This window comes from Seriola aureovittata, chromosome 19 (assembly GCF_021018895.1).
Source record: "Seriola aureovittata isolate HTS-2021-v1 ecotype China chromosome 19, ASM2101889v1, whole genome shotgun sequence".
Classification (NCBI taxonomy): Eukaryota; Metazoa; Chordata; class Actinopteri; order Carangiformes; family Carangidae; genus Seriola; species Seriola aureovittata.
In genome coordinates this window covers 17,802,425-17,815,484 of record NC_079382.1, presented here as the reverse complement: position 1 = coordinate 17,815,484, position 13,060 = coordinate 17,802,425, and the positions used below count along the sequence as shown (strand labels likewise).

The 13,060-nt window shown below is 40.2% G+C and overlaps 1 protein-coding gene across 12 annotated transcripts in view; it reads left to right on the top strand.

Annotated features, from left to right (window-relative positions):
* Window positions 1-13,060, top strand: part of ryr3 (ryanodine receptor 3) — a 111,628-nt gene that overhangs the window by 86,129 nt on the left and 12,439 nt on the right. For 5 of the 12 annotated variants that reach the window (XM_056404766.1, XM_056404763.1, XM_056404760.1 and 2 more), the window contains 22 exons: window positions 173-303; window positions 455-573; window positions 780-978; window positions 1,791-1,885; window positions 2,205-2,350; window positions 2,556-2,643; window positions 2,748-2,840; window positions 4,882-5,049; window positions 5,694-5,753; window positions 5,880-6,014; window positions 6,583-6,695; window positions 6,961-7,060; window positions 8,997-9,109; window positions 9,249-9,300; window positions 9,410-9,466; window positions 9,706-9,805; window positions 10,257-10,336; window positions 10,519-10,595; window positions 10,682-10,755; window positions 11,812-11,826; window positions 12,695-12,775; window positions 12,921-13,009. In XM_056404766.1, coding sequence (XP_056260741.1) covers window positions 173-303; window positions 455-573; window positions 780-978; window positions 1,791-1,885; window positions 2,205-2,350; window positions 2,556-2,643; window positions 2,748-2,840; window positions 4,882-5,049; window positions 5,694-5,753; window positions 5,880-6,014; window positions 6,583-6,695; window positions 6,961-7,060; window positions 8,997-9,109; window positions 9,249-9,300; window positions 9,410-9,466; window positions 9,706-9,805; window positions 10,257-10,336; window positions 10,519-10,595; window positions 10,682-10,755; window positions 11,812-11,826; window positions 12,695-12,775; window positions 12,921-13,009 — 2,185 coding nt within the window. Of the gene's footprint in view, window positions 1-172; window positions 304-454; window positions 574-779; window positions 979-1,790; window positions 1,886-2,204; window positions 2,351-2,555; window positions 2,644-2,747; window positions 2,841-4,881; window positions 5,050-5,693; window positions 5,754-5,879; window positions 6,015-6,582; window positions 6,696-6,960; window positions 7,061-7,854; window positions 7,952-8,996; window positions 9,110-9,248; window positions 9,301-9,409; window positions 9,467-9,705; window positions 9,806-10,256; window positions 10,337-10,518; window positions 10,596-10,681; window positions 10,756-11,811; window positions 11,827-12,694; window positions 12,776-12,920; window positions 13,010-13,060 lie in introns of all 12 variants that reach the window. The other 7 variants (XM_056404769.1, XM_056404762.1, XM_056404761.1 and 4 more) reach the window with 3 other exon arrangements.

Genomic DNA, 13,060 nt, shown 5'->3' with positions numbered 1-13,060 from the left:
ATTCTTTTATTTTATTTCTATTTATATCTATTTCTTTCTATTTTTCTAGCCCGTTCTTTTCTTTCAATGAATAAGTATTGAATCGTGACATAAGGAGAGAATGCTTGTTGATATTCTTGATATCCGGATCACTTCTACATACCTACCTTACATATACTGAATATATATCCAGACATCTTCCTGCACTGGGGGAGAGCCTGGCCACCTTGGTGGGAGCCATACCTGTAGCGTTCCTGGAGCCCCACCTTAATGCCCACAACCCACTCTCTGTCTTCAACACCAAGACCCCTCGAGAGAGAGCCAGTGAGTTTCCACCTGATCCTCCTTTATATTTTGATTGTTATATTACTGTGGATATACTTTCAGTTCTTTTACCATTTTCAAAATCCAGATTTCTTTGAAACAGTTTGTCAGTTTGTGTCCAATCACAATGACTGATGTTTTTCTTTTCTAGTCCTCAGTATGCCAGACACAGTGGAGGAGATGTGTCCAGAGATGCCGAGTCTTGACAGACTCCTGAAAGACGTGAATGATGTCTCAGAGTCTGGTGCTCGCTACAGTGACATGCCGCAGGTCTGAAGGGCTGATGGGATATTTGAATGTATACAAACTGCTGCGTGTCTGAGCTGTTTAGACCTACAAAAAAAGATTCACTCCGATTTATAATGTCCTAGAACTTTTGGTGCCAAAAATAACAGTGATCTCTTCTTGATTGCCTCTTCTGTCATTCATACCTTCATTCATCCTGACATTTAACCCTCATCCTGTCTCCCCTGTAGGTCATTGAGGTGATCCTTCCCATGCTGTGCAACTATCTGTCCTACTGGTGGGAGAAAGGTCCGGAGAGCTCACCTCCAGGTGCCCAGTGTTGCACCATGGTGACCTCTGAACACCTCAGCATCATCCTGGGAAATATCCTCAGGATCCTCAACAACAACCTGGGCATTGATGATGCACCCTGGATGAAGAGGATTGCAGGTGACAGGCTCAAGGCTGTTAGAGAAATTAATGTGATCTGTCTGGGGTTCTCAATGGTCAAATTATGGTTTTACCAGTAGTGCAAAGTCAGGGATTATAATGAGTTCTTTTGGGATGTCAGGTAATGTCATTTTACAAATGGATCACTTTATAGGAATATGGATCTACATTGCATGAGCTGCTGTTTTTCTACACAGAGGTAGAAACTAGCCTGTTCATCCTTTTCCTATTTGAAAAACATTAACAAACAAGGAAATGGTCAAATTTAAGGTCAAGGAAACACTTTAGCACGATAATAAAAACCCTTTTGAATACGGGAACCCATATAGGAACCTGATAATAATAGTAATACATTTACATTTTTAGTGTCCATTTTTCAGTGGGAGTTCAAGAAAAGCCCAATAACATAGTTGGCTGCTGAGGAATCATGGCCTGAGGCACAATCACTTTTTAAACCCACATTTGAATATTGTACTTGGAACACATTTACAAACAAGAAAATAAGACAAGGGGAAATTCACACTGTATCCTATATTTAACTATTCTTGGATAATATTTCCTGGTGTTAGTCCCACTGTATTTGGAGAGACTGAGGTGAAAAGCAAAACTGCTGATCTTAAAAAAAGTTACTTAAGAGTAAAGTGAATGTAAAGTGATGACTGTAGTTTGATAGTTGTGACAGTTGACACCAGAGCCAATAACTTACATGGACACAGGGAAAACTCATGTCTTCTAAATCCAGGGTGTTAATCCTTCCAGACACCTGATTTATGATTGAAAGCATCAGTCTTTTTCATTGTCTCTGTCTCCAGTCTACTCTCAGCCAATCATCTGCAAGGCTGGAGCAGATCTGCTGAGAACCCACTTCCTGCCAACACTGGACAAGCTAAAGAAGAAGACAGTGAAGGTGAGATCTTAAAATATACTGTACATGTTGTTACAGTTTTGACATTCTATCCGCTGCTCAGTAATACTTTTGCTGACTCCATTAATAGCTGCTGAACCTGTAGTGTATATATGAAGCTGTCAGTAGTTGGAGGAGCTAGTCTGAGAACATTTTGCTCATTCACATCATATTCTGAGAGTAAAAACACCTTTGTTCCACTTGCTGAACGAGGACGCAGAGATGGGATTACCACCATGGGGTTGGAAGGGGTCGTGTGTGAGGACATTTAGTCTAATGAATTGATTTCCAAAGATGAGCTGTTGATGTGCTGCGAACGTAGGTTGTGGCTGAAGAGGAGCTGCTGAAGGCCGACAGCAAAGGTGACAACCAGGAGGCAGAGCTGCTCATCCTGGATGAGTTTGCTGTGCTGTGCAGGGACCTCTACGCTTTCTACCCCATGCTTATCCGTTATGTGGATAACAACAGGTATGACGTACATGCTCACTTAGCTAGAATGAGCTTTCCCTTCTCCTTCTAGATATTATTGGGTATTTATGTATGTAGCAGAAGTAGGCTGGTTTCAATGTGCGAATGCTTGCGTAGGATATGAGCTTCTTTGTTGTCCCTTTCCTTCACAGATATAACATGACATCCTGTGAGTCACTTGGTTTGTGTGTTTCCTCCACTCCAGGTCTAGATGGTTGAAGGAGCCTGAGGCAGACTCCACTGAGCTCTTCAGGATGGTGGCTGAGATCTTTATCCTCTGGTGCAAGTCCCATGTAAGCTTCACTGTATATATCACAATATGGCTTTTGATGAGAGGATATTGGTATCGAGGATTTATTTCCTAAGGAAACCTCTTCTTTTTGTCCTCTTCATGCAGAACTTTAAGCGTGAGGAGCAAAACTTTGTGGTTCAGAATGAGATCAACAATTTGGGCTTCCTGACTGGAGAAGGCAAGGCAAAGATGTCCAAGGTAAAGATATAGGATAATACATAGGATGTGAGTGAATACACTAGATGTTTTTCTTTTCATTTCCTAGAACATTGGCATTATAATTTATTTGAGCCAGACCCACATACGAAAACATCCTGCTGCTGCAAATATTCATCTGAGCACCACATGCATATTAATTTGCAACTGAAAGTAGTCCTTACATACTCCTGTGTTAGTAATATTTTCTAAAAACTACAGTGGCCAGCTGTTAAAGAAAATTAGTGAGGCTTTTTAAAAATGAAACTTAATATTTGTGAACCTCTTTAAACATTTACGACTTTAGTAGGAATACCTTAGGGCTGAGTACCACAAAAGGCAGGACAGTCCAGAAGTATTTAGAATCACTCTGGTTTTGGTGTGTTTGTTGGGATTTATTTTTTTTAAAAAGCCAGCCTTATCCTTAAAAATATTAAAGAAATCACTGAATGGAAACAGCAATTGAGGAATTCATTTCCTTTTACTACAAAACAGAAGGGAGCAACATTGACAAATATTCTCTCTGCTTGATCTTTATATAGGTCAGAAATTGAGCTCTATAAACCAGAAATGTCATTAACTATTATACTTTACAAGCTATTACTACTAATCTACTGGTTGAGATGATCAGACATTAAAAAAAAAATCTTTGAGACCCTTTAGATTTGAAATGTTGAATTTGTTGATAAAATTTACTCAGTAAAGGCGAGGAACTCACAGGCCCTCCAAGAAAAACTCTTAACCTTCAGAGACAAACATCTTCATTCTGGATGAAATCTGTCCTGTTATAATGAACCCAAGAGATGGAGCAGAGTACATCTCAGTCCTCTCTGGGTTTGATTTGGACTCCTCTCACTTATCTCCTGTTCCCCTCATCACTATGTCAGCACTTTAGAAAAGCACAACCTGAATACTTCTGGAGGGAATCCCCAAGCGTCCCTCTCCTTGGTACTATATTTCAGACACTCTGCAAATGAAAGGAAAAGTCCTCATAAGCACTTTGCCTGTGTTTTTAATCAGTTCCCTGACATGTGCTGAACCAGTTGAATATGCAGATGTGAGATGTTCTACAAATCATCTGTATGAGTTCACACCTCTTAAATTCACCTCTACATCGAGGGTTTACGACCTTAGACGTTTCATATAGATATTTGTCGTAGTAAAGTTAGGTCATATATCTGGATGTTGACAGTGTTGGGTCCAGCAGCTGCTCAACTAGCTGTCACTGTGAGACTGTTTATGAGTTTTGGCAGAGCCAGACAGCTTATTTATTTGCACTGTTGAGCTGTTTTGACATGATCGCTCACAGTGGATAAAAAGCTCCTCAGCTCTTGATCCTGGAGGACTCTGCTGCTTATGTTGATGCAATTGGGGTCTCTAATATGTGATTCAAATTAATGTTAATGTTCTGAGGGTGTAACACACTTCCTGAGCCCTTATGGCAAGTCCTGTCACAGACAATAGTGCCTATCATGCTATTTTAAATTTAAAATGATCAAAATGCTGCTGAGTGAAAACTGGAAAAACCAACAAAACAGCATCATTCTGAAGTGAGCGATAAAGAACAGAATGTGATTACTTACTTTTACTTTTGGAAATAAACAAACAAAAGCTGACAGCACTAGAAAATGTTTAAAAATGTCATTCATTTGTTTATATGTTATTTTCATTGGTGCTTGATGGTACACAATAGCATATTGTAGCATACAATACAAATCACAATAAAACACTGTTAAAGGTGGCACAAAGTACATTGCGCTAATATGGAAGTCCAGGGCTGCAGATACTGAAATAACATATATTAAAATAAAAATATTAATTTGTTTTCATTTTCATGTTTGAAAATGCTTAATTACTCCCATAGATTAAGTTACTTTTTTTTTCTTAACAGTATCTGTTTGGTCGGACAGTTTCTCATTGGTAGCGTCAGGATTTTCCATCAAACAGATGAACTAAATTTGACCTAGAAGGAGCTAGATTCTTCTACTCTTTAAACCACAGTGATAATATGGATAAAATAAACCTTTATTTTCTCTCTCTTTAGTCAGGTGGAGACCAGGAGAGGAAACACAAGCGTCGACGTGGTGAATACTACTCCATCCAGACCTCTCTGATTGTCGCTGCCTTGAAGAAGATGCTGCCCATTGGTCTCAACATGTGCACCCCAGGTGACCAGGAGCTCATCTCTTTGGCCAAGATACGCTACAGTCTGGTAAGCTGATGAAATATGACTTGGTACAGAGCTTTTTGTTCTCTCTTAGTATTTAACTAAATAATGATAATTCATATTTTAGTCTCCAACTTGTACATTTAATCTTTCTCTTATCACATGTCATCATATTCAGCCTTATCTCCAGTTATCCTAAGTCTTATAATTTCATTTACTGATAGATAATTTTAATGAAGTTGCAGTTGAGGCTCCAACAAAGTTAATCATTGAAGCTTCCTACAGTGCAACATTCCTAATCTTCTATCAAAGATACTTAATAAGATACTGTATATTGGAAGTCAGAATCACGCCTCTTGATCAGTCTTACGTAGCTTCGACTGTACTTATACTCACAGGACTATCTTCAGTCTGTATAGTATGCTTTACCAGCAGTTTAACCACCACCATAACCTTTTTTTTTTTTTTTGCATTATAGAGACCTCAGCTTGTATTTTATTTTGATAGGTTTTATCCAGAAAGAGTTGACAGAGCATGGAATTCCTTTTTTGATGCAGTAGATATAAAGTATTTCTAGAATGACAAATATTGTTCAAGTCTACTGTGATGGCTACTTTTACTTTTTAATGTATAACAATGGTGTAATAACACATTTTTCTATGTTATGTTGAATGCGCTTCCTTTCATAGAAAGACACAGATGATGAGGTGAAGGAGCACTTGCGTCAGAATCTCCATCTCCAGGACAAGGTAAGATGACGTTCTGTGTAGTTGTAATTCCAGTAGCAAGAGCAGTAAAAGGAATAATACATGCATCAGCACTGTTAAGTATATTGCTGTAGTTTAGTTATTGATTTTATTGTTCTTGTGTTGTAGTCTGATGACCCAGCAGTCCAGTGGCAGTTGGACCTATACAAGGATGTGGTGGTGAAGAGCGACCTACCTATAGACTCGGAACACACAGTGGTCCGTGTTCAGAGCATCTCTGCTGCAGTTTTCCATCTGGAGCAGGTAAAAGCACAACCTTCACTTTAGATCTCTCATATTGACAAAACATCATTAAATATGGAAAATACATTAAACAATAATGGGGTTGCTATTCAGACATGCGTTTGATGACAGACATATCAAATGAGCTGATAAAGTATTAGCCCACTGCAGCACAGACGGCAGCACTTACTCTTTGTATGGAAAATGCCTATTGTAGATGACACACAGCCATAGCTTGTAGCGATGAAACACTTTGCTGATTAATTCATTATCCAATTCCAGCTTCTCAAAAATGTGAAGATTGAACCTTTTGAGGTTGTAGACTTTTGATCAAAACCACCTTGGCATTTGTGATGGTCTTTTTACACAATTATCTGACATGAGTTAAACAATTAAATGAAAAAGGGACGTACAGATGAATGGTTAATGAGAATAATTGTTAGTTGCAGCCTTGCATATAATTCTAAGACTGTACTTAATGCATTATCACAATCTGTAAGGTATTGTCTTGATAAAATGCTACATAAAGCATCTTTTTATTGTAACTACACTGTTATTCCCAACGTTGCATCATTTCCTTGGCCCTAAGGTGGAGCAGCCTCTGAGGAATAAGAAGTGTGTGTGGCAGAAGCTGCTGTCCAAGCAGCGTAAGCGCGCTGTCGTGGCTTGTTTCCGCATGGCTCCACTCTACAATCTACCCAGGTGACTCTATTTTACACCTGTAACACTCACAGAACTGATATACAATGTCAATAATTAAATATTGACATGAACTATTTAAGCAACCGAGTTAAGACATTGCTTTGTCTCAATCTAACCGTACATAACAAGCAATCACCAAGTAGTCATGGGGGGGGTGGGGCATTTTTTCTTGATTGTGTGCCCATGTAAACCCCTCATCACCTCCCTAATGACATTCTCTCCTCTGTGTTGTTTTTTTGCATAACACTACCTCATCCTCTCTCAGATACAAAAATAATAATTACTTCCTGAATGGCTATCGGGAGGTTTGGCTGGAAAGGGCATTCAAAGCCTCCAGCTTTGACCGCCTGTTCTCCCTGCTGACGGTAAAGTGAAACTACGGGGCGAATGCTTCATCTGTTCAACCCCCTACCCCCTTCATCCACCAGGCTGTGGACCGATCTCTGCCTAGCAACCAGTTGTTTCTGCACTGTTGATTCTGATTGGTCAGCTAGAATGAGCACAAGAATTGATGGAAACAAACTTATTTGGAAAGTGGAAACACACTGCAAGCTGCAGGCCTCTGTTTCATTTCAAGTGAACCCTGAAGGAAGGAATGAAGAAAGGAGAGAAGAAGAAAGACAGAAAGAAATCTGTTAAATACAATCTTGACTTTGATAAGTTGGCTAGATGGTTTACAACATTATGTTTGGTTACAGTAAAATATAAAAAGTTGTTTTATGTCATTTTGTTTCCTGCCATCTATTGATGATTTAAAGATTTGTTTTTTTATCTGACATTTTGTCAAAAGTTGTGCAGTTTTACAACACACACTCTTTATTAAGGAATATGTGTCGATCTAATAATAACAAGAAAAAAACACAAATTGTTTCACAGATCTACTGACGTGTTGGAAAACTGTATATCCCTCCTAAAGTGTGCATGTGTAATGAATTTTACAAACCCGATGGAAGTAACTGCAGTTTCCAAATGTGACCAGTCAGAAGAGCCAGTGGGTCCCACATTGACCAATCACCACCCTGCCTGAACTGCACTTCCTGTAACCCCTTCCTTCCCCCTACATCTCTCCTTCCTTCCTCCTCCAAAAACTCACCTGAACCCGCCCTAATGCCACTGTACCTCCCTCCCCACTCCCCTCCATTCCTCCCCACCTCCCCAGGCATCGCGCTATCAACCTCTTCATCCCGGCCTATGAGAGACTTTGGATAGAGGCAGAGGAGTACTCCTTTGAGGAGAAGCTAGTTCAGGATCTGGCAGTAAGTACTGGGCTCACCTTGCCCTCGTCCCGCGTGCCCTGCGTTGGCACCCCTCTGCCAGTCCTGTCTGCCAAATGCTTCTTTAGCTCCGCGCCTGTCGAGCCTTGGGAGTGCGCCCGGGTGGGGATGTCGCCCAAAGTGCCCAGGGGCCCCCACTCTAGGCGTGCAAAACCCTTCAAACAGAGATCCGTCAGGGGTCAAAGGCTGCATGACCAACTCAGGAGACACAGGGCCAGCTCCGGCGCTCACAGCTCTAGAAAAGCAGGCTATGCCTTTCTGACAGCAGTGGTAAGGAGGGCCTTTCACTACAGTAGGAGACTTTCACTAGCTGTTTGGCTGTCAGATCTGGATCCAACCCATCAGTTGTCTTTTCGCTGTACTCTGTAAGTCTGTAGTGTGAGTGTGAAGGTGACGTTACAGTACGTTTTGTGGCCGTGACGTCAGTGGCATGCTCGCGTAGTCATGTGAAGACCACATTTCATATTAGATCTTTGTATTCAGATGTGCAGCAAATTCATCGACACCAAAACTGTGCCATTGAACAAGATTAAAGGACAGCTTTAGATACAGTAGCAAAATGATCAGATTTACTGTTCTCGTTGGGAAGAAGATTATTTTTATTGTTTTATTCTAAAAATCTGTCAGATCAGTTTAGACTCTTGGAGATGTGTGTAGCTGTGATAGTCCCTCAATGTCAGGCTCCTTTACTGTCAGGACCATTCTTCATGTTCAAGTCATATCACCAAATGGCTTACTGCTTGCATCTGTTTGCTGTAACATGCATGTATTGGAGAACTGGTTCCAACACTGTTCATCATCCACTCTTTAACTTTCCTTGTCTTGTCCTCTCCACGGATCACCAGGATATGACAAAAACTCATCTGCATGCCAGTGCTAGTTGAATGTTAATGACTCATTTCAGTGTTTTTGACAAATGTCGGTGAGTACGTGAAGATAAAGGAAATGTTGAATGTTGTGTTGGGATGACAAGTGATCACATAAGACTTGGGCAGAGGTAACTGTTCACACCTATGCATTCCTGCAGAAAACCCCCATGAAGATTGTGGAGGAGGAGGAAGAGGAAGTGGCTGAGATCCAGCCCGACCCTCTCCATCAACTCATCCTCCACTTCAGCCACAATGCTCTGACAGAGAGAAGGTGAGGGAGTATGAGAGTGAGTCTGTTACAGTGGACAAGCATTTTAATTTCTATGTTTCAGAAAGGGAAACACATGCTTTTGTTGTAGGATAAAATACAGTATACGAACAGTAATGAAGTGTGACTTAACTTTTTTCAGTCACTTGGAGGAAGATCCTTTGTATATTGCATATGCAGACATGATGGCAAAGGTAATGGACTTTTAAATTCTCTTTATTGATAAATAATTCTGGTAAAAGTCTCTACTCATGGTAAATGAAATGTAACTTGAGCTTTGAATGATGACCTTTGTGTCTTTAGAGCTGTGCAGAGGATGAAGAGGAAGAAGAGGAAGAAGGGAAAGAAAAGACATTTGAGGTACTTAAATTCATTCATAGCCGAGTAGCCAATAGCCAAGTAGCAACTTTTATCACAGGTAAAAATGTGCCTTTTTCCATTTACTGTGTGTGTGTGTGTGTGTGTGTGTGTGTGTGTGTGTGTGTGTGTGTGTGTGTGTGTGTGTGTGTGTGTGTGTGTGTGTGTGTGTGTGTGTGTGTGTGTGTGTGTGTGTGTGTGTGTGTGTGTGTGTGTGTGTGTGTGTGTGTGTGTGTGTTCAGGAAAAGGAGATGGAAAAGCAGAAGATCCTGTATCAGCAGGCAAGGCTGCATGCCCGTGGGGCTGCTGAGATGGTGCTACAGATGATCAGCGCCAGTAAAGGTAATCATTATCTGATCATTTGTGCTCCAGTCAGCTACACAGCCAATTTACACTCTTATCCACTATTATCCTTGTTAGGCATGTCTTGTACAATGTTTTCTGGGCAGTTTAAAATGAATGATCGAGACGTTCTCTTTTACTAGTACTTCAAGCTGACTAGTGGCCTTTTATGTGATGTTGGATACCAACCACCCATGGAGGAGGTTTTTCTTGGTCCACAGCTACTTAAAACATTTTATTTTTTACATATAATAATTATTTCTTTTATTTTTGGTAAATCATTTTTTCACATGATGGCTAATCTTCAATTTAAAAATATATAATATTAAGATAGATTAATTCAATGACCTTTGCAGAACCCTCTGAATTTCCACAGGATTTTAATCCTTAGCATCTTTGTATCCTGAGTTTGACTTTCTGCTTTTATCTTACATTCTTCTTCTGCCATCAGGTCGTCTAGGCCCCATGGTGACCTGCACCCTCAAACTGGGAATCTCCATCCTAAATGGAGGCAATGTGCAAGTTCAGCAGGTCAGGACTACATCTGAATAATTTAGTATTGATCTAATTTGTTTTATTTATTCTTCTAATTCCTCTCTTTAGGTAACAATAATGTCTACTACATAGTAATTCCATACAGACCGTTCACCAGCTGGTGCACCATGTGGTCGTGACAGGAGCACGTTTAATGCTTTTCTTGTCTTTTATCACAGAAAATGCTTGTTTACCTGAAAGAGAAAAGAGATGCAGGGTTTTTCAAGAGTCTCTCAGGGCTGATGCTTTCTTGCAGGTACTGTGATATTACTGTGCTGCAAAAACAGGAAACCTGCGCGGACATCAAGTGCTTTTATTTTACTCTAGAATGTCTTTCCTTAGTGTCCTGGACTTGAATGCATTTGAGAGGCAGAACAAAGCAGAAGGTCTTGGCATGGTGACAGAGGAAGGTTCAAGTAAGTGAAAACATGTCTTATTAGATGTGCTACATTATTTTCTCTTCTTAGACTTCTAAGCTCCACCTTTTTGACACAAGTTTGTGTTGAAGTTCAGTACATGCCTGTTGAAGCACCTGACTTTACTCTTGATCACAGGACACCAAAAATATTCCACCCTTTTCCCCTGACTAAGCTAATGCTGAACCATGACAACTGTATAACCCCAGTGTCCATTCAAAGCTCTTATTAAATGCTAGTTCCTAATTAGTAGTTTCTGTATGGCCTCGGTAGTTAAAACAATCAAAATTGCATTGTTATAAATGTAAATTTTGATTTGTACAAATAGTTTGCTGCTTGCGCTACAGTCTTGAAGTCACTGAAGTCGTCAGTGTGGTGTCTTTAATGTCGTCTTTTGTAGTCATCAAAGCAGGAATGAGCCTAATATATTATATAACACTGTATTACTAAGTTTGTACAGTGGAGTCCAAAAGTCTGAGACCACAAATGGGGAAAGCAGTCTCAGACTCTTAGACCCCACTGTATTCCAGGGATTTAGCAAAGGATAAACTTTCCCTTCTGTCAACTGGTGATATTGGGGGCATTGAGGTAGAGTAGAGTAAATATAAAACATGCAGTCACAGACGACATGGTCCAGCATTAATAGTAGAGCTTCCGTCTCGCTACAACTTACAACAAAACACTCTCACCTGACGCCTTTCACATCAAACTATGTCCGTCTTTTCATCATTCAGCCCTCTGCTAAACATTTTCACCGAGTTCTGTGTTTAACAATTCACTGTTACTACTCGTGTCTCTGTTACCGTTATCAATTTTTCACCATGACTGAACTCTTATTTGATACTCATCTTGTTAGATGCAACATAGACACAACCCAGGCCTATGATTTATTCCCCCCGTCTGAAACAGTTTTTTTTAACTGCATGACTTTGTTTTTCACTCGTAGCCAATATATTCATATCTCTTCGTATTGTAACTCAATGTCCTCTCTTTTTGCTTATGTCTTCGTGTATTGTTTGTCTCCTTCCTGTCATTTTAAAAACCCATCGATGGCAGTCCACACTGAGCGGGGTAAATAGCAAATTTAGATCATCCTGATATGGCTATGCTTCCACCTGGAATGTCTTCTCCACATCTGTGGTCCATACTCCCTGCTTTATTTCATACCAAGCCTCTTCCTCCCCCATGCCCAGATGTCTGTAGGGACACACTGTGCATGCCGACTGTTAGAGTGTACACAGAAAGTGGATCTTCAGAAACCATTGCCTGTCCTTTTGTGTGCTATTTGTTCCCATTCCCCTCATGTTAACATTTACTAATGCAAATCCTGTTACTGATGCTGAAATCTGTTCTAAGGCTATCAGTGCCATCTCCCACGGGTTTGACTGAAGGTCTGTGGACTCTTCCACAGCCTAAGCAAAGCTTTGTCTTGCTTTGGACTTGGGGCCTATTTCACAAAGCTGGTTTCCATACAGGTGTCTAACTTTCACATGGGTTTATCTGCTCACAGAAATGTGTTTTCACTCATTTTGTATAGATCTGTTGACATGGTTATCTAGTTGATTTTTAAAGTGAATTTTGTAACCACGTCTGTCCAATGCTTTTTTTTCTGAAATGATATCCTTCAACAGGCCCAATCTTGGCCTGCATGTGAAAGTTATCAGGCTTCCTCCAGCTTATGGAAATGTCCTAGTGTTTCACTGTTGTTTATGTAAGAGCATTTTTATAAAAAGCACTTTGGATTCAGTTTTGAACCTGCAATCTAAAGGTCCTGGACTTCAAAAATGTTTTGAACATGAAACCTGTCCTGCTTGCCTCATTAATTGCTTTTGAGGGGAGTTTCACATATTATAAGACCTCCTCATGTAGAGTAAATAAAGACTGAAATCACTCTGTGTGGGGTTTCAGCTGTATTCACCAAGATATATTTTCTCCCAAGGCTCCAAGGTGCTACAGAATGATGAGTTTACTAAAGACTTGTTCCGGTTTTTGCAACTTCTGTGCGAGGGGCACAATAGAGGTGAGGTTTCATTTATGTGTATTTTAAATTCATGATGCGTTTTCATCAACAGGATTTTATATTTTATATACTATTGGACATTAAGAGGATGAAAGGATGAGAAAGAAATGACGAGACTGATGATAAAAAATATTTGTGTCATCAGATTTCCAGAACTTCCTGAGAACCCAAACTGGAAACACAACCACAGTCAACATCATTATCAGCACTGTTGACTATCTGCTCCGTCTTCAGGTGTGTAAAACACACATGCAAAGTCACAAGAATGTTGACCGTCTCCATCTT